Below are 20905 nucleotides of genomic sequence, written 5' to 3'. Positions count from 1 at the left end.
GCACCCAGCTTCAGCGATTATCAGCTTATGGCCAGTCTAATTTTTTCTGATCCTCCCTCACCCCCAGTGGAGTCTTTTGAGGCGAATCCCAGATACCTTATATTTCAACCATAGCTACTTCAGTACATATTTATAATAAATAGCCACCCTTTAAAAAAAAATGACAGCTGTATTGAGATATGGTTCATATACCATACAATTCACCCATTAAAAGTGTATATTTCAATGGTTTTTAGTATGTGTGCAGATATGTGTAACTATTACCACAGTTAGTTTTCGAACATTTCCATCTCTTTACAAAGGAACTTGTCTTCCTTTACTACTACCTCCCTAATCCTATCCTACCTCGACCCCTGAGCAACCATGAACCTCATTTCTGTCTCTATTGATTCGCCTATTCTGGACGCTTCATATAAATGGAATCACACGATATGTGTTCTTTTTGTGACTAGCTTCTTCGACTTAGCATAATGGGTTTTTTTCTTTTTTTTTTCCTTAAAGATTGGCACCTGAGCTAACATCTCTTGCCAATCTTCTTTCTCCTTCTCCTTCTCCTCCTCCTCCTTTCCCCAAAGCCCCCCAGTACATAGTTGTATATTCTAGTTGTACGTCCTTCTGGTTCTGCTATGTGGGACGCTGCCTGAGCACGGCTTGATGAGCAGTGCTAGGTCAATGCCCAAGATCCGAACCAGAGAAGCCCTGAGCCACTGAGGCAAAGCACAGGAACTTAACCACTCAGCCATGGGGCCAGCCCCTAGCATAATGTTTTCAAGGTTCATACGTAGCATGTATCAGTACTTCTTTCCTTTCTTTGGCTGAACAACATTCCATGTATGATGAAATGCCTCCCCTACCAACTACCCAGAGTTTGGCCAAACTTTATAGCTAAGAGCACAGTCTCCACAAGACTGCCCTTACTTCAGACACTAGTCTCAAGCTTAGGGGTCCCCACTCCTTCCTTACTCTTACCAGCACTCTACACTTTCTAGTGTTCCCACTACTCCTGCAGGTTCCGTAACTCACTAGAATGACTCACAGAACTCAGGAAAGTGTTCTACTTATGACTTACTTTTTATTATAAAGGGTACAAATGAACAATCTGATGAAGAAGTACACAGAGAATGGTCTAGAAGGGTCCTGAGCACAGGAGTTCCTGTCCATGTGGAGTTGGGGTGTGACACCCTCCTGGTACATCAATGTATTCACCAACCAGGAAGCTCCCTGAGCCTCATTGTCCAGAGTTTTTATTGAGATTTTATTATTTAGGCATGATTGATTAAATCATAGGCTGTGTGATTGAACTCAACTCCAGCCCTCTAATCACATAATTCGTTTTTCTGGTAAGCAGCCTCCTCCAACCTGAAGCTATCTAGAAGCCCCGACAGAAGTCACCTCATTAGCATAACAGACTCCTATCACTCATAAAATTCCAAAGGTTTTTGAAGCTCTGTACTAGTAACTGGAGACAAAGACCATATATATTCTTTTGTGTGTGTGTGTGAGGAAGATTTGCTCTGAGTTAACATCCATTGCTAACCCTCCTCTTCTTTTGCTTGAGGAAGATTAGCCCTGGGCTAACATCTGTGCCAGTCTTCCTTTATTTTGCACATGGGATGCCTCCACAGCATGGCTGATGAGTGGAGTAGGTCCGCGCTTGGTAACAGAACCAGTGAACCTGGGCTGCCAAAGCGGAGAACAGAACTTTAACCATTCGGCCATGGAGCCTACCCCCAGGTATATTCTTTATTATATCACACTCCCTGGTTTTTCACCAAGGATCCATCATAGCAAAAGGATCACACCTGTCTGATCATCTACATTTGGTGTAGCATTTATGTAACACATAGAGCAATAGTAACAACATGAATATGCCTAACACTTGGAGAAATCAGCGTAGGGTAGGCATAGGAGGCTTGTAACTCAATTTCTCTATACATTTGACGATCAACATTGGTATTATAATCTTACCAACAATGCCAGTATTATATTACATCTCATTGTGAAGATGTAACGTAAAAAATAAGAGTAATTACTCCAGTCCATCATCATATTTTACGATCAAAATGACTCTCACAGCAAGGCCACCAGGTTTTCAGTCTTGCATTCAATCTTGTCAGGTTCCAAAAGCAAGTGGTCTTAACAATGTATGGCTTCACCCTCAGACATCTGGTATAACTGAGCTAAGAGACAGTATCATCTTTTGCTCTGAGCCTCTTTCAGAGTGTTAGCGTGATATTGGATTTCCGTCATTGCATAACCCAAAGGAATGAATAAATTATTCATTCATTTGCCCTCAGCTACTATTCCTCCTTCTCTCCATTTACGTCCAAACTTTTCGGCTTTTGGAAGGGATGTTACGTTTGGCCACTGTGCTAGTTCAGGTTGCTGGCAACAATGCTAGTCTAGCAAGTGCCTCCCCCTCAATCCACTCCCATTCATATAGAGTAGCATTACATGGATACAGAACTAGTGGGCTATCTAGACTACTAGGCAACAAAGCAGCATTCACTGTCAATTCAAATTTTGCCAGATGGTTTGAAGGCACAGTCTACCCTATCATGCCCGTAGGAATTCTGACATACAGGTTTAAAGGCATAGTTACAGTTTCTTGCTTAGGGACCATCCTTGCTTCTGGCACCTGCAGGTACATCTTTGGTCCTGGGACCTCTGCATCAGGTGCGGAAAAAGAAAGTTGTGGTGATATGGGGAAGAATATTACAGTCATACCAGCATGCTCCCTCACTCCCTATTCCCTCGATCCCCCAAAGAAGTAGGTAAATCTATCCAGTGGGGACTCTCCCTTGGCCCCCTCATGTTGAATGTGAGCGTACTCTCATGAAAGCGTGTAGGCAAGCCCTTCATGACTTTATCTCCCCCTGTTTTGGATAACAAAGGTTTCAATTGCTCATTCCAATTCTCTATTAAACTTTTACTCTGAGAATGATATGCAACATGATATGACCATTTGATGTAGCATTTCTTGGCTACACCAAGATGGTTAGACATTACAGGCTGTAAAGTGTGGTTCTTGGTCTGAATAAAGGTAACTTGGTGGCCCAGATTGGTACAGTATCTTTTGTTCCAATCATTTAATAGTATCTTGAATATTTGCAACTACCACCAGGTATGAAAAGCCCAGTTCCTGTCAGGTCCCATTTATAGCCCCCAGGGCTACTGCATTAGCTCAATGTAATCCATTTGCCAGCTATGTGCAGGGCCTTCTCCCTGGAGAATCTGTCCCAGAGCCACCTGCAGTCTCCATCTTTTGTTGGCAGACAGAACAGTTCTTGTTTGTTCTTGTTGGCATTTACACCCACCCTTGGAGGGCGCGAGAGGAATATGTCCAGATTCAGCCCATATCTGCATTGCCACAGAACCCTCACGTCCACTCATTTCATGGACCTGGGTGACCACCTCAAGTGAGCAGACCAGCAAATCCACTCACTGGTTCCAATCACCTTCCAATCCTGGAAGGCTATTCTTCTGTTGGGCATGGATATGTCCTACTTTAATGCATCCTTCAAATTCTTGTAATGATTTCCATAGGGTCTTGCTCCATATGGGCATCCCCTTAGTAGGCCAGTTTTCCATTACCCTTCTGCCTGACCATATGGGCAGGCCGTTGTCCATTTGCTGTTTTTTACTGACTCCTGCCACTATTTTCCATGAGTCAGTAAAAACCCAAACATAGAAGCAAACAGCATACAGTTCAGTCTACCGAACTGATTTTTTTAAACTTCTTCAACCAGACTGGCAGGCTTACAACAAGATACTACATGTTCTCCTTGGGGCTGCCAATAAAACCAAGAAGCTCTTTGCTATTCGATAGAGAGCTGCTTGTAGGAGACTGTCCAGGTGGTGATAGAATCTGGCAGCTCCTCAGGTGGTTCCGAAGTCAGTCCTAGGGGAAAAAGTATACCTGCTAAGGAATATGGTATCTTTTTGCATTCCCCCAGTAGCATGTTCCTGCAAAAACAATTTCCATTTTATTACGGAACTCTTCTGACCACTGCCTTACCCATTAGAGGGTTTCTCTGACATCACCCAGATATTATGGGTGTTTCATGTTTAAGACTATTTTATGTCTTTCAGTTATAGGGACAGTTTCAATTAACTAGACATCAAGCTAGTAATACCCCTATGTTTTCTTTTAATAGTTTTAGTTCTGATATTTAGGCCATTGATCCATTTTGAGTTAACTTCTGTATATGGTGTGAGGTATGGGTCCAAAGTCATTCTTTTGCTTGTGGTTATCAGTTGTCCCAGCACCATTTGTTGAAGCGACTGTTCTTTTTCCATTAAATGGTCTTGGCATCCTTGTCAAAAAGAAAGCTGGCCACAGATGTCCCGGTTATTATTTGCGGACTCTAATTCTATTCGATTGGTCTGTGTGTTTGTCCTTATGCCTGTACCACACTATGTTAGTTATTGTAGCTTTGTAATACATTTTGAAATTGGGAAGTGAGTCCTCCAACTTTGTTTTTCTTTTTCAATATTGGTTTGGCTATTCAGGGTCCCTTGCAAATTCCATATGAACCTGAGGAGCAGTGTTTCCATTTTTGCAAAAACAAAAGGCTATTGAAATTTTGATAGGGATTGCACTGAATTTGTAGATCACTCTAGGGAGTATTGCCATCTTAACAATATTAAGTCTTCCAATAAATGAACATCGGATGTCTTTCCATTCATTTGGGTCTTTTTAAATTTCTTTCAGCAATGTTTTGTAGTTTTCATTATACAAGCCTTTTACCTCCATGGTAATTTTTTTCCAAGGTATTCTATTCTTTTGGATGCCATTGTAAATGGAGTTCTTTTCTTTTCTTTCTTTCTTTCTTTTTTTTTTGTTTGTTGAGGAAGACTAGCCCTAAGCTAACATTTGTGCCAAACTTCCTCCACTTTATATGTGGGTTGCCATCACAGAATGGCTGATGTGTGGTGTAGGTCCAGGCCTGGGATCAAAACCTGTGAACCCAGGCTGCTGAAGCAAAGTGCGTTGAACTTAACCACTGCACCAGGGGGCTGGCCCCTGGAATTGGTTTCTTAATTTCCTTTTCAGGTTGTTCATTGCTGGTGTATAGAAACAACTAATTTTTGTGTGTCAATCTTGTACCCTGAAACTTTGCTGAATTTGTTTATTAGCTCTAGTAGTTTTGTTGTGGATTCTGTAGGATATTCTACATATAGAATCATGTCATCTGCAAATATAATGTTACTTCTTTTTTTCTAATTTGAATGTGTTTTATTTCTTTTTCTTGCCTAATTGTTCTGGCTCAGACTTCCAGTACAATGGGGAATAGCAGTGATGAAAGCGGACATCCTTGATTTGTTCCTGATATTAGAGGAAAAGCATTCAGTCTTTCATCATTGAATATTCTGTTAGCTGTGGGTTTTTCATTAATGCCCTTTATCATATTAAAGGAGTTTCTCTCCATTCTGAGTTTGCTGAGTGTTTTTTTTAAATCATGAAAGGGTGTTGAATTTTGTCAAGCGCATCTGTTGAGATGATCATCTGTTTTTTCCCCTTTGTTCCATTAGTTGGTGTATTCATTGATTGATTATCTTACGTTGAATTGCACTTGCATTTCTGGGATAAATACCACTTGGCCCTAGTGTATAATCCTTTTAACATGTTTTTTTGGATTCTGTTTATTAGCTGGGAGCTTTTATATTTATATTCATAAGGGAGATTGGTCTGTAGTTTTCTTTACTTGTAGTATCTTTGTCTATCTTTGGTGTCAAGTTAATGCTGGCCTCATAAAATGTGTTAGAAAGTGTTTCCTTCACTTCTATTTTTTTTTAAAGAGTTTGAGTAGGATTGGTGTTAATTCTTTGTAATGTTTCGTGGAATTCACTAGTGAAGCCATCTGGTTCTGAACTTTTCTTTGTTGTGAGATTTTTGGTTACTGATTCAATCCTTTACTTGTTATAGATCTGTTGAGATTTTCTATTTCTTCTTGAGTCAGTTTGTTCATTTCTAGGAATTTGTCCATTTCATCTAGATTATCTAATTTGTTGGCATGCAGTGTTCATAGTAAATATTTTGATCTTTTAAATTTCTGTAAGGTCAGTACTAATGGCCCACTTTCACGTCTGATTTTAGGTATTTGCATTTTCTCTTTATTCTTAGTCTAGCTAAAGGTTTGTTAATTTTGTTGATCTTTTCAAAGATCCACTTTTGGTTTCACAGCTTATTTTTCTAATTCCTTATTTTGCATTTCGCTAATGAATAATGATGTTGAATATATTTTCATGTGCTTGTCAGGTATTTGTATATCTTCTTTGGAGAAATGGCTATTCAAGTCTTTCCCCACTTTTTGCTTGGGTTGTTTGTCTTTTTGTTGCTGAGTTGTATGAGCCCTTTATATATCCTGGATACTAGACCATTATCACATACATAATTTGGAAATATTTTCTCCCATTTTGCAGGCTGTCTTTTCATCTTTTTGGCAATGTATTTTGATGGACAAAAGTTTTTAATTTTCATAAAATCCAGTTTATCATTTTGTTGTTGTTGCTCTTACTTTTGATGTCATATCTAAGAATTCATTGCCAGATCAGAGATCATGAGAATGAATATCTGTGTTTTCTTCTAAGAGCTTTATAGTTTTAGCTCATACATTTAGATAGTTAATCCATTTTAAGTTAATTTTTGTATATGGCCTGAGTAAGGATCAATCTTCATTTGTCTGTATCTGGATATCCAAGTGTTCCAACGCCATTTATTAAAAAGATTAGTCTTTCCTCATTGAATGTTCTTGATGTCATTGTCAAAATCGGAAACATAGAAACATGACCATGGAAACACAAGTTTATTTCTGGACTCTCACTTCTCTTCCACTGATCTCTATGTTTTTATGTCAGTACACAATGTTGATTACTGTTGCTTCACACTAAGTTTTGAAATGAGGAAATGAATCTCCCAACTTTGTTCTTCTTTTATAGGATTGTTTTGTTGCTTTACCATCTGTTGAAATTCCATATGAACTTTAGAATCACCTTTTCAATTTATACAAAAAAACAGCTAGTTGTTATAAGAATTTCATTGAATCTGTAACCAATTAGGGGGAGAACTGACATCTTAACAATATTAAGATCCATAAAAATGGGATGTTGTTCCATTTATTTATATCTTTAATTTTTTTCAACAATATTATGTAGTTTTAGGAGTGTAAGTTTGTTCTTCTTTTCTTATATTTACTCCTAAGTATTTTATTCTTTTTGATGCTATTGTAAATGGAATTTTTAAAAAATTTCATTTTCAGGATGTTCACTGCAAGTGTATAGATATACAATTTATTTTTGTATGTTGATCTTGTATCTTGTAACTTTACTGACCTTGATTAGTTCTAATATACTGTAGTGAATCCACAGGACTTTTTATACACATGATCATAAAATCTGTTAATTGTAATAGTTTTACTTCTTTCTTTCCAACCTGGATGCCATTTATTTCTTTTTCTTGATTAATTGCCATGGCCAGAACCTCCAGTATAATGTTGAATAAAGGTGGTAAGGACATACATTCTTGTTTTGTTGTTCATCTTAGGACAAAAACATCCAGTCTTTTCCTATTACTTATGATATCAACCAATGGTTTTTTGTAGATATCATTTATCACGTTAAGGAAATTCCCTTCTCTTCCTATTTATTTATTTATTTATTTATTTATTTTTAAGATTTTATTTTTTTCCTTTTTCTCCCCAAAGCCCCCCAGTACATACTTGTATATTCTTCGTTGTGGGTCCTTCCAGTTGTGGCATGTGGGACGCTGCCTCAGCGTGGCTTAGTGAGCAGTGCCATGTCCGCACCCAGGATTCGAACCAATGAAACACTGGGCCGCCTGCAGCGGAGCTCGTGAACTTAACCACTTGGCCACGGGGCCAGTCCCTCTTCCTATTTATTGAGTGTTTTTTTTTTTCCATGAAAGGTGTTGGATTTTGTCAAGTGCTTCTTCTATGAATATTTAGATGATCATGTAGCTTTTATATGTTATTCTGATATGATATGTTGTATTACATTAATTGATTTTCAGATGTTAAACCAACTCTGAATTCCTGTGATAAATTCCAATTGGTCATGGTGTACAAATCTCCTTATCCATTGCTGGAGTCAATTTCTAGTATTTTGTTGAGTGTTCTTGCATCCACATTCATAAGGGATATTGGACTGTAGTTTCCTTTTCTTGTGATGTCTTTGTCAAGCACTTTTTCTTTTCTTTTTTTTTTTTTAAAGATTTTATTTTTCCTTTTTCTCCCCAAAGCCCCCCAGTACATAGTTGTATATTCTTTGTTGTGGGTCCTTCTAGTTGTGGCATGTGGGACGCTGCCTCAGCGTGGCTTGATGAGCAGTGCCATGTCCGCGCCCAGGATTCGAACCAACGAAACACTGGGCCGCCTGCAGCGGAGCGCGCGAACTTAACCACTCGGCCACGGGGCCAGCCCCTGTCAAGCACTTTTTCTTAAACATAACCACAATATTATACCTATCATACACAATACCATTCTTTAAAAAAAAGTAAGGGGCCACCCGGTGGCACAGGGGTTAAGTGCGCACGTTCCGCTTTGGCTTCCAGGGCTCGCCGGTTTGGAACCCCGGTGCAGACATGGCACTTAATACAAGCCATGCTGTGGTAGGCGTCCCACATATAAACTAGAGGAAGATGGGCACAGATATTAGCTCAGGGCCAGTCTTCCTCAGCAAAAAGAGGAGGATTGGCAGCAGATGTTAGCTCAGAGCTAATCTTCCTCAAAAAAAAAAGTAAGAATTCTTTAATATCCTCAAAGATCTAAGTCAGTATTCAAATTTCTTCCACTGAAGGCAATTCTAAGTGGCTCCTAAAAAGCCTCCCATGATCTGGAGAATGAGGGAGCTCTGAGCGTTAGAAGAAGTGGCAGGGGGTTTTGTGTTGGAGAAAAGAAAACTCCACGGGAGAGAAGAAAAACTCTTGACTCAAGGCATAAGGCTTCTGGAGGAAAAGAAACATGGGTGTGGTTCCATGTAACAGAATAGGCACAAAAGAAGAAGCCACAGGAAGACTGTTTTGACTCAGAGGAGGAAGTCCTATGACTCCAATCCTACCCTTGACGTATATGATTCATGTCACCACACTGGATATCCGACCTCATTGTGTTATGTGGAAATGGAGCCCTTGCTTCTTTCAGCCCCTCTCCCAGTCCTTATCTCACTTCCTTCCCTGTCCAGGGCACATTTTTCAGGCTTGCCCTTCTCAGCACAACTTGCTTAATCCTTGAGCCTCACTTTGGCTGCCCTGTGCCCCTACCTCCAATTTTACTCTGCCAGTTTTTAGAGGTTTTTTTAGAGGAAATTTTTCTAAATAAAGCTGTAGATTTAGTGTGTCTGTGGGAAGAGGTGAGTTCAGGATTTTTCCACATCACCATCTTCAGCCAGAACTTCCACCCACCCTCAATTTTGAATGAATGAATCCTGTTCCTAGGCTGCTGTGCACTATCAGATCAAAAAATACCACATGGCTTGTGACTGGAATTGTAACACACACCTTATCATCTCCAACCTCAGTTAGGCAAATCTTTTCATTCGACCTTAGTGAAGTAAAATGCTAATCAGTGTTTTCTCACTTAACTCGTGGCAGCAATAAAACCCTCAGCCCACTCCTCTCATTCATTGAATCAATTATTTAGTAAAGATTTATGCAGGACCTGCCACGTGCCAGGCACTGTTTTAGGGAATGGAGATTCAGAACTGAACAAGACTGATACAATTGTTTTCCTCATGGAGCTTCGACACAATACTAAACAAACAAAGATGATATAAAGAAAGAAGATGATTTCCAATCGAGATCAATGATGTGAAAAAAATAACATACGATGTTGTTATCAGGATGATGAAGTAGGAGGGGCTCCTTCTGATGAGGTGACATTGGAATTAAATCCTGAACAATGAGAAGGTGCCTGCCAGACAAAGATCTGTATTTAGAGCTTTAATTTCATAGAGGATCCACAGGTTCCTGCCATTACAATTACTCACCAGCATCTTCGCCCAAATACTCTGCATTCAAGCCTGGGACTATAAATTGACTGTTTCTATGCTTACACTAAGGCCCACCCCTCCAGGGTGAATTAGGTACCAGTCCCTTTTTCTTACTCAAGGACATTCCTCCAGCAGGACTCTTCTTTCTCCTGAATCATCAAGTTTTCCCTCTCTACTGCATTATTCCCATCTGTATACAACCATGCTCTTCCTCTCATTTTAAAAACCAATGAACATAACATCATACTCAATAGTAAAAGACTGAAAACTTTCCCTCTGAGATCAGGAGCAAGACAAGGATGCCCACTTCTGCCACCTCTATTTAACACAGTACTGGAAGTCCTAGCCAAGGAAATTAGGGGGGTGGGGGGTGGGGGGGGGAGAAATAACAGTCATCCAAATTAGAAAGAAAGAGTAAAATCATCTCTGTTCACAGATGACCTGACCTTATATATAGAAAATCCTAGAGCTCGCACACACACACAAAACTGTCAGAACTAATGAGCAAATTCAGCAAAGTTTCAGGATACAAAAATCAACACACAAAATCCATTGAGTTTCTATACACTAACAATGAACGATCTGAAAAAGAAATTAAGAAAAACAATTCCATTTACAATAGCATCAAAATGAATAAAGTGCTCAGGAATTAACCAAAGAAATGAAAGACTTGTACAATGAAAATGACAAAATATTGCCAAAAGAATTAAAGAAGACATCAATAAATGGAAAATCATCCCATGTTCATGGACTGGAAAACTTAATATTAGGATATCAACACTCCCTAAAGTGATCTACAGATTTAATGTAATCCCTATCAAAATTCAAAGACATTTTTTTTTTGCAGAAACAGAAAAATCCATCCTAAAATTCATATGAAATCTCAAGAGACCTCAAATAGCCAACATAATCTTTTTTTTTCCTGAGGAAGATTAACCCTGAGCTAACATCTGTGCCAATCTTCCTCCACTTTATATGTGGGTTGCTGCCACAACATGGCTGACGAGTCGTGTATGTCCGCACCTGGGATATGAACCCATGAATCTGGGCTGCCAAAGGGGCACATGCTGAATTTAATGACTACACCACAGGGCTGCTGCCAACACAATCTTTAAAAACAATAAAGTTAGAGATCTTACACTTCCTTATTTCAAAACTTAATACAAAGCTACAGTAGTCATAACAGTGTGCTACTAGCATAAAGACAGATATATTGTATAGAACAGAACAGAGAGTCCAGCAATGAAACCTCACATACATGGTTAAATTATTTTTGACAAGGATACCAAAACCATTTAATGGGGAAAGGACAATCTTTTCAAATAATGGTATTGGGAACACTTATATCCACATGCAAAAGAATGAAGTTAGACTCTTATCTTACCCCAGATGCAAAAATTAACTCAAAATGAATCAAGTTCTAAAATTATAAAACTATTAGAAGAAAACATAGGGGAAAACCTTCATGACATTAGATTGCAATGATTTCTTGGATATGACACCACAGGCAACAAAGGTAAAAACAGACAGACTATATCAAAATAAAAAAATAAAAAAAACTCTGTATATCAAAGGACACAGTCAACAGAGTGAAAAGACAATGTATGGAATGGGGGAAAACATTTGCAAATTTTATCTAATAAGAGGTGAATATCCAGAATATATGAAGAATTTATACAACTCAACAACAACAACAACAAAACAATTAAAAAATGAGCAAAAGACTTAACAGACATTTCTCCAAAGAAGATACAAATGGTCAATAAGCACATAAAAAGATACTCAAAACCACTAATCATTTGGGAAATGCAAATCAAAACCACAATGAAATGTCACTTCACACCAATTAGAATGGTTATTACAAAAAAAGAAGAAGAAAATAACAAGTGTTGACAAGGATGTGGAGAACTTGGAACCCTGTTGACCCCGGTGGGAATGTAAAATGGTGCAGCGACTGTGGAAAACAGTATGGCAATTCTTAAAAAAAAGAAACTAAAACCAGAATCACACTTCTGGATATATGCCGAAAAGAATTGAAAGCAAAGTATTCACAACATATTTCTACACTCACATTCATAGCAGAATTATTCACAATAGCCAAAAAGTGAAAGCAACGCATGTGCCCATTGATGGATGAATGGATAAGTGAGTGTGGTATATACATACAATGGAATATAATCAGCTTAAAAAGGAAATTATGACACACGCTACAACATAGATGAACTTTGAGGATGTTATGCTAAGTGAAATAAGCCTGTCACAAAAAGACAAATACTGTATGATTCTACATATAGGAGGTACTTAGAGTAGTCAAATTTATAGAGACCAAAAGTAGAATGGTGGTTGTCAAGGGCTGTGAGGGAAGGAGAATAGGGAGTTGTTGTCTAATGGGTGCAGAGTTTTAGTTTTACAAGATGAAAAGAGTTCTGGAGTTGGATGGTGGTGGTGGTTGTACAACAGTGTAAATATACTTAATACCACTGATCTGTACACTTAAAAATGGTTAAGATTGTAAATTTTATGTTATTCATGTTTTAACAGAATTAAAAATTTTTATTTTTATTTATTTATTTATTTATTTATTTTGAGGAAGACTAGCACATCTGCTGCCAATCCTCCTCTTTTTGCTGAGGAAGACTGACCCTGAGCTAACACCCGTGCCCATCTTCCTCCACTTTATATGTGGGACGCCTACCACAGCATGGCTTGCCAAGCGGTGCCATGTCTGCACCCGGGATCCAAACCCGTGAACCCCTGGCTGCCGAGAAGCAGAACTGTGAACTTAACCGCTGCGCCACCGGGCTGGCCCTAAAAATTTGTTAAAAACAACAATGGAAAGAAAAGGCCCCCTCTTGACCCAGCTTACTGCCCCATTTTCTTGCTCTCTTTTAAAGAAAAGCTCCTTGACAGGTGTATCCATACTTGCTTTCTACAATTCCTCTCCTCTCAATCTCTTCAAAATATTCCAGTTAGACTTTTGTCCTCACCACTTCACCTAAACTGTCCTTCTCAAGGACATTCATGGCTTCAACATTGTTCAATCCACTGGCCTATTCTCAGTCCTATAACAACTTTTCAGCAACATTTAGTCCACTACTTCAGTCCCATTCTTTTTTTTTTCTTTTTGAGGAAGATTAGCCTGAGCTAACATTTACTGCCAATCCTCCTCTTTTTGCTGAGGAAGACTCATCCTGAACTAACATCCGCGCCCATCTTCCTCTACTTTATACGTGGGACTCCTGCCACAGCATGGCTTGCCAAGTGGTGCCACGTCTGCACCTGGGATCCAAACTGGCGAACCCTGGGCTGCTGGAGCGGAAAGTGCGCACTTAACCACTGTGCCACCGGGCTGGCCCAACACTCCCTTTCTTAGAATTAATTTCCTCGCTTAGCTTGCAGAACATTTCTTTCTTCTGTTACACCTACTTCACAGGCTATTCCTTCTTAGTCTCTTTTGCTGACTCATCTTCATTTTCGTGAACTTTTAATGTTGCAGTGTCCCAGGCCTCAGTCTTCGGACATTTAAAAGAATGTATCTGGAAAATGAAGTGGCCCTACCTACTGTTGGCATTTATGCCTCCGACTGCTTTCCAAGTGTAGGATAGGGAGTAGCTGAGGTCTTAGGGACCAGAAGTGGATTGATGTAGCCTGGAAGGGGAATCTTTCATTGGCTGAAGTGTTGATGTTTCAAAGATGCTGCTGCTTCTGCTGCTAAGGGGATTGTTGGGGAAAGGATGGTGTGCAAGAAGTGTGAAAAGAAAGTTGGAACTGTTATCATTCCAGATACATGGAAAGATGGTCCAAGGAATACCACAGAAGTAGTGGAAGAAAGCCGAATGAAAATAAAGCTTTGACTTCAAAAAGCAAATTTCGATCCATATGGAAAGAATAAGTTCTCCACTTGCAGAATTTCTGAAAGTTCTGTACACCAGCCATGTTCTCATTACTTCCATGGCTGTGCCTACCAAAAGGGCATCTGTGCCATGTGTGGGGAAAAGGTTTCAGAGACCAAAAACTACAAGCAAATATCTGTCTAGACGTACTGATGGAATTTCTGGCTTTCTGTATAATTTTATTTTCTGCTTTGTATTTTCAAGGCATAACATAGACATCCAAGTTACAAAAGAACATGTTTTACAACAAACAATTAAGTCTAAACGAGGAACAAAAGTGTAGACACTCACACCCTTAGTGATTTCATCAAGTCTCATGACTTGAGTCTCAGATCAGAGTCATCCTTGAACGCTGTCTCTCTCTTATGTCCTGCACCTTATAAGTAAAAAATCCTGTGAGCTCTGCCTTCAAAATATACACATAATTTGGCCGCTTTTCCTCACCTCTACTGCTACTACCCTGATCCAACCATCAACATGTGTGTTTTTTAAAAACAGCTTTATATTGAGATATAATTTACAACACTAAAATTTACCCCTTTAAAGTGTACAATTCAGTGGTCTTTAATATACTCTCACAGTTGTCCAACCATCACTACTATCTAATTTTAGAACATTTTCATCGCTCCAAAAAGAAGTCCTTTACTTCATTAGAATCACTGCGCATTCCCAGTCTCACCCTCTACCCCAGTCCTGAGCAACCACAAAACTTTCTATCACCAGCCACTGTGATTTCTTGACTGGGTTATTAACACAGCTTCTAACTTGCTGTCTATAGATTATACTCGATTTAGCATCCAGAGTGACCTTTTTAAAATGTAAACCAGATTATGTTACCCTCTGCTCAAAACCCTCCAGTGGCTTTCTATTTCACCAGAGTAAAGCCCGAAGCTTTACCGTGGCCCATAAGCCTTCAAAAATTGTGCACCCTCATCTCGCCGATGTCATCTCCTGTATCTCCCAGAGCCTGTGTACTGGATAATTCCGCTTCCTGGAATGTGCTTCCACCAGATAACTGCAAGGTTCACTCTCTCACCTCTCTCAAATCTTTGCTCAGAAGTCACCTTCCGGGGGCTGGCCCGTGGCGGAGTGGTCACGTCCGCCGGCTCCGTTTAGGCGGCGCCGGGTTTCACAGGTTTGGACTCTGAGCTCGGACCTAGCACCGTTCATCAAGCCATACTCAGGCGGCATCCCACAGAGCAGAAGTAGAATGTCCTACAACTAGAATATACAACTATGTACTGGGGGGCTTTGGGGAGAAAAAAAAGAAAAAAGTAATCTTCTTAGTTAGGTCTATTATACCCACAAATATAAAATTGCAATCTCTAACCCTCACCCCCACCTCTCCTAAGCACTTTGGCCCTGCTCTGTTTTTTTCCATACACTTACCATCTTCTAACACACTATATACTTTACTCTCCCCACTGCAATGTAAGGACTTTAAGAACAGGGACTTTTGCTGCTTTGTTCAATGATGTAGCCTCAGCACTTATAACAATGCTTGCCATGTGGTGGGAGCTCAGTAAATAATTGTTGAATGAAAGACTAGAGTATTTCAGGCAGAGAGAAGAGCATGTGCGAAAGGAAAGAATGGCAGAGTGGCTGTAACCTGTTGAGGAGAGGAAGGCGGCAGGGGAGGCTGCGGACCTCTGTCCCCCACTTGAAGCTCTGAGTTTTCCTCCTATTTCTCTGTCTCTTTTGTGGAACCTGCTTCCTCCATCCTTAAATTTGACTGATGTTTTCCAAGTTTCCTTTTTCAGCACTCTCCCTCCTTGCTCTGTCCTCTCCAGGGTCGGGTGAGCTTTCCCATGGCTATGACTTCACAGCCACCTCTACGCTGATGTCTCCCAACTTCTCTATCCAGCCCAAACTTGTCTTGTTAGATCTAGACCCCTGTGGCCAACTGGCTACTGGACTTCTCCACCCGGGATCCATGAGGCACTTCAAGCTCTTAAGGGCCCCTCCCCTAATCTTCTTTTTCTTTTGCGTTTCCATCCCTCTGAGTGAAACTGTCTTCACCTAAGCCAGAAGCCTGGGGCATCCCTCCGTCTTCACCCACATTCAGGCATCCTGGGACTCAGTTCTGCCTCTTTCAGAGCTCTTGGAGCCATCCTTCCCCTCATCCCCGTGGCTACTGCTGTCCTGGTCAGCTCCTCACCCAGGCTCACCTCGACTCATTCAATAACCTCCTTAGTGCTCCCTTAAGGTCCACTAATCCATCCTTCACATGGCCACCTGTGGGCTTTTTCCAACACACACTTGATTCCATAAACTGTGCACTTAAAATCAATTACTGGCTCCTCATACTCTGCAGGATGGCCTCCAAGTGCCTTCATGACATGCTTTTACTTACCTCTCTCTTCTTCTCAGAGGAGGGCAAGAGAGAGCTACTGAGCTTATTAAGAGCAGAAGCTAAAGTCTTTATTATGCTCTATATTTACAGTGTTTCTCAAACTCTCTTTGGCAAGGGACCAAGTTTCTTTTTGCAAGTTCCAATCCACTGCAGATGATACTTTTGTAAAATACAATAGAAATGTTGCTGCAGTGTGAAATTTTATACAAGTTTCTAAACACTTATTCTTGACTTTTTTCTTTATCTCCTCATAGTGCAGTAATAAACAATTTTCCGGCTGGCACTTGCTTTGGGCCATACTTTGAGTAGCATTGCTTTACAGGGCCCTACATGATCTGATCCTGTTACCTCTCCAACCTTATCTCCCACCATTGTCCCCCCAGCCCTGCTTATCCACCTTCAGCCATGTTGACCTCCTTGTTGTTTCCCTTAACATCCCAAAGACCTCAGGATCTTTGTACTTACTGTTGCCTCTGCCTGAAATGCTATTCCCCTAGATATCCTCAAGCTCTCTTTCCTGATTCACTCAGGTGTTTGTTCAAATATCCCCTATCAGAGAGGTCTTCCCTAACAATCCTATATAGCATATCAATCCTCAACACTGTCTCCTTTCTCTTCCCAGCACTTATCATAGTCTAATAGTTTATATGTTTATCGTCTCCCCCTCACCCCTACCATCCAACTAAAATCTGAACTCCGGAGGAACAAGAACTTCTGCTTTATTCCCGCTCTATTCACAGGGTTTAGCCTAGGGCTGACACATAATAGGCACTTGAATGAATGAAGGCACCGTGACTTCCAGCCCTACCTAATCAGCTATAATTTCCAGATCTTTTATGCTTTCAGGTTTCTAGGCCTTTTATCATGCTGCCCATTTTTGCCTGGGATATCCTTCCTGAGGAAATGTTATTATCTCTCAGGACCCAGATTAAATATATCCTCTTCAGTACAGCCTTCCAGAGGACCACTCTTCCCTCATAGAGTTGACCCCTCCCACTCATTGACTCACAGCTATCTTTTCTGTATCCAGCTCCCTTACGGGATTGAGAACTCTCTGAGGGCGTGGATGTTTCGGTGTCCTCTTTGTGTACCAGGCTTCTAACACAGGGCCTAAACTGGAGCAGGGGCTCTGTAACTGTTCAGTGAAGACTGTTCAGAGCTATTCAAATGTAAGAAGCTGCTTGAGGTGGTTAATTCTCTGATGCTAGAAACGTTTCAATGGGCTGGATGAAGTCCTCTTGGGGATACTCTAGTGGGGTTTCCTGACTGGGGTGGCAGTTTATTTAGCTGTCCCCATCATTCTTTGAGTCTGTGGTCTGGTGATCCGTGTAACTCTCCCATCAATATTAATTTGCATTCTCCATTGCTGTCTATGTGGCTCTGGACACTGGAGGGAGGCAGGCTGGAGGGCTGTGCTTATATACCCCCTTCCACCCCTCCACCAGGTCTCCTGTGAGGCAGGTATCCAGCTCTCCGATGGGTATGGCTGCCTCCTCGACGTAAAGAAGACAGTCTTAGGAGGAACAGCATCTCTTGGCTGATGTCTTGGGTCTCCAAGATAATGTGGTTCAGAGGGCTCATCCTATTAATTGCCTGGGAAGGGTCTAAGAAGCTGAGAAGAGTCTAAGATGTTATTGTATTTGCATATCAAAGAGCCAGCCTGAAACTGTACACACATATACTAACACAGTCACAAGATCTCTGGTTCAGAGACAGACTGTTTCATAACGGCATCTTGTACAGTTGCCCAAGCCCCATTAGATGACACAGTGAAAGCCAGTGTACCTGTGTGCAGAGGGGCTTTACACTACAGGAGAGGAACCTTGAAACTATGAAACTCAGAGCTTATGTAGGACAGGTGGCATAGCTGTTCCTCCTTCCTGGAGGGTGAGGGAGAGAAAGAAAGGGAGAATAAGCAAATGGCTCTGGGTTTTATTACCTTTGAAAGGGTGCACTTGGCTCTTGGAAAGTGCACTGGAGAGGAAACATTCTGTATCTTCCTAGGCATCTTCACCACTCAACCATCCTTTTTGTTCTTTTTTTGAGGAAGATTGGCCCTGAGCTAACTACTGCCAGTCCTCCTCTTTTTGCCGAGGAAGACTGGCCCTGAGCTAACATCCATGCCCATCTTCCTCTACTTCATATGTAGGACGCCTGCCACAGCATGGCTTGGCAAGCTGTGTCATGTGGACACCCGGATCCAAACCGGGGAACCCCGGGCTGCTGAGAAGCTGAATGTGCGAACTTAACCGCTGCCCCACCAGGCCGGCCCCTCAACCATCTTTTAACAGAGGGGCCAGTAATCTGCTCGGAAAGTCCCTATAGCACGGAAACCTATTGTTTCTCCCACACATCTGGAGACAGACAACATTTCCCTGCCCCTTCTGTCCCTAAAGTCCTTTTCTTAGGTAGGGCAGTTATGGCTTCTGGGAAGTGAGGATGAACAAAGTCTAAGTATAACGGATTCCCCATTCAGCACTGTGCCCAGCACAAAGCAGACACCCAGTGAACATCTGTTCTTTTTTTTTTTTTGAGGAAGATTAGCCCTGAGCTAACATCCATGACCATCCTCTACTTTATATGTGGGACGCCTGCCACAGCATGGCGTGCCAAGCGGTGCCATGTCCGCACCCCGGATCCAAACCAGCGAAACCCGGGCCGCTGAAGCGGAGCTTGCGAACTTCACCGCTGCGCCACCGGCCGGCCCCTAAACATCTGTTGAATGAATGACACAGACCGTTGTTTAAGATTTTAATCAAGATGGGGCAGAGGGTCGGTTGGTTAAGACGTCCTAATGAGGCTCCCCTGGAGCCAGGGCAATCTGAGTCAATTCATTCTTCTCCCCTGGGGCTTAGGCGAAGTCCCCGGCTCCTCGAAGCAGCGCCAGGGTTCCTGATATCCCCACGGTCAGGGCTGAGTGCGCACAGGCGGCGACCACGCCGGAGTTCTGGTCTTGCTGCTTGGACGCTTCAGGGTCCAGATAGGGATTCCTGTCCAGTATCAGATTACTCACCACGGGCAGCTCGTCTGCTCGCGGCGCCTTGTTGAGCCTGTTGCAGCTGAGATCAAGCACGCTAAGCTTGCCCGGCAGTCCTTTAGGCACCTGCTCCAGCCCAGCGAAGGACAAGTTGAGAGAACTCAGTGCGCTGGGCCAGTCACACCTGGGAGCGCCGGGAGCAGCGGCGCTCAGCGAGTTGTGGCTGAGGTCCAGGCTATGGGGCTGCACACCCGCCGCCGCCATCGCCGCGCACACGCCGTTGGGTGTCTGCATCCCCGCGTTGCGGAGCGCTAGATCTCGGAGGGCCGGGAACTTGTGCGGACAGAGAGCTGCAATCAGTCCGCGCTCGCCCAGTCCAGGATTGTCAGACAGGTCTAGGGTCTGGAGGGCCGAGAAACTGTGGAGCTGCGCGCAGGAAAAGGCGAGTGAGTGAGCTTGCGCAATGCTCAATATCTTGAGGCCCGGCTTGAGCCACTGCTGCAGTTCGGCGAGCCAGGCACCTCCTGTCGCCCACGACACGTTGCGGAGACGGAGGGAGGAGAGCGGAGGCCCAGTGGCTTCTAGAGGCGGCGGCTGCATCGTGCCGGTTACCTCTAGGTCCTCCAGCTTCAGTTCCTTGAGGCGGGAGTACCCGAGCGCACGTAGGAGGGCGACCAGAAGCGGGGCAGGAACCTGTACGGCGCCCACTGTGAGCCGCTGCAGGCGCAGGGCCTTGACAATGTCAGCATACTGCTTCGGGTCGGCGGAGGCGCCTTTTAGAAACTGTTCCAGGTTGCGGCCGCCGCCACGGATCTCCACCTCGACGGCAGTCATGCACTGGAAGGCGCTGGACCAGTCGGGCTGAGGACCCGTGAAGTTACAGACGCAGCGGAAGTTCTCATCGTCCACCTCACAGGGCTCTAGTGTGGCCGCAGAGAAGCGCAGCAGTGGCAGCAGCAGCAGCAGGCAGGGCGCGCACACCTGGGGAGAGAGCAGAGGTTAGGGCGACCCCAAGTCGGTCCCTGAGGTTCCCCGAGCAGCCGCCGTTCGGCCCCAAGACCGTACCGTACACTCACCATGGTCTATAGGTCCTCAGAGCCTCTGCCTCCCCGGTGGACTCTGGAAAGAGCTGCGGCTTCTTTCCTATACAGCGGCACTCGCTGGCTTCCAGGCTCCACACACGTATTTGTCCTAACTCTTTGGCGACCGGAGAGTTTATGTAACCCTGGGATGTCACTCTGTTCCTTCCTCCGTGAGCCCGGGTCACTCTTCACCTCTCTTGCCACCAACCACCCCATTCACTACCCCTTCTGGGAAAATGTTGCAATAAAGGATGTTGTCAGGAGAGGGGCAGTAACATGAAGGATTCCGCAATGTCCTGATGACTCAGGCTCCCCAGGCGTGTCTGGTGGGTAGGAAAAGGAAGATCTCCAGTGCCTCAGGCCAGGACTCTCCAGCCAGTCAGCTGGGTACTTTACTTGACTTTTCTCTACTCACTCTCTCTCTCTCTTTTTACAATTTTATTTATTTATTTGAGGAAGATTAGCCCCGAGCTAACATCCGCTGCCAATCCTCCTCCTTTTGCCGAGGAATAGCGGCCCCGAGCCAACATCCGTGCCCATCTTCCTCCGCTCTGTATGTGAGACGCCTACCACAGCATGGCCCAACAAGCGG

General features: G+C 42.8%; 1 protein-coding gene across 1 annotated transcript; it reads right to left on the bottom strand.

The window, feature by feature from the left end:
* Positions 1-18992: 18992 nt before the first annotated feature.
* CD14 (CD14 molecule) lies at positions 18993-20524 on the bottom strand. The gene is made up of 2 exons (XM_046667123.1): positions 20308-20524; positions 18993-20212 (listed from the first exon to the last, which is right to left on the bottom strand). Exons 1-2 carry the CDS (start codon positions 20308-20310, stop codon positions 19106-19108), a joined length of 1110 nt encoding a protein of 369 aa, XP_046523079.1. The 5' UTR covers positions 20311-20524; the 3' UTR covers positions 18993-19105.
* Positions 20525-20905: the final 381 nt, after the last annotated feature.

Source organism: Equus quagga, chromosome 7 (genome assembly GCF_021613505.1).
Source record: "Equus quagga isolate Etosha38 chromosome 7, UCLA_HA_Equagga_1.0, whole genome shotgun sequence".
Classification (NCBI taxonomy): Eukaryota; Metazoa; Chordata; class Mammalia; order Perissodactyla; family Equidae; genus Equus; species Equus quagga.
This window is presented reverse-complemented; position numbering and strand designations above follow the sequence as displayed.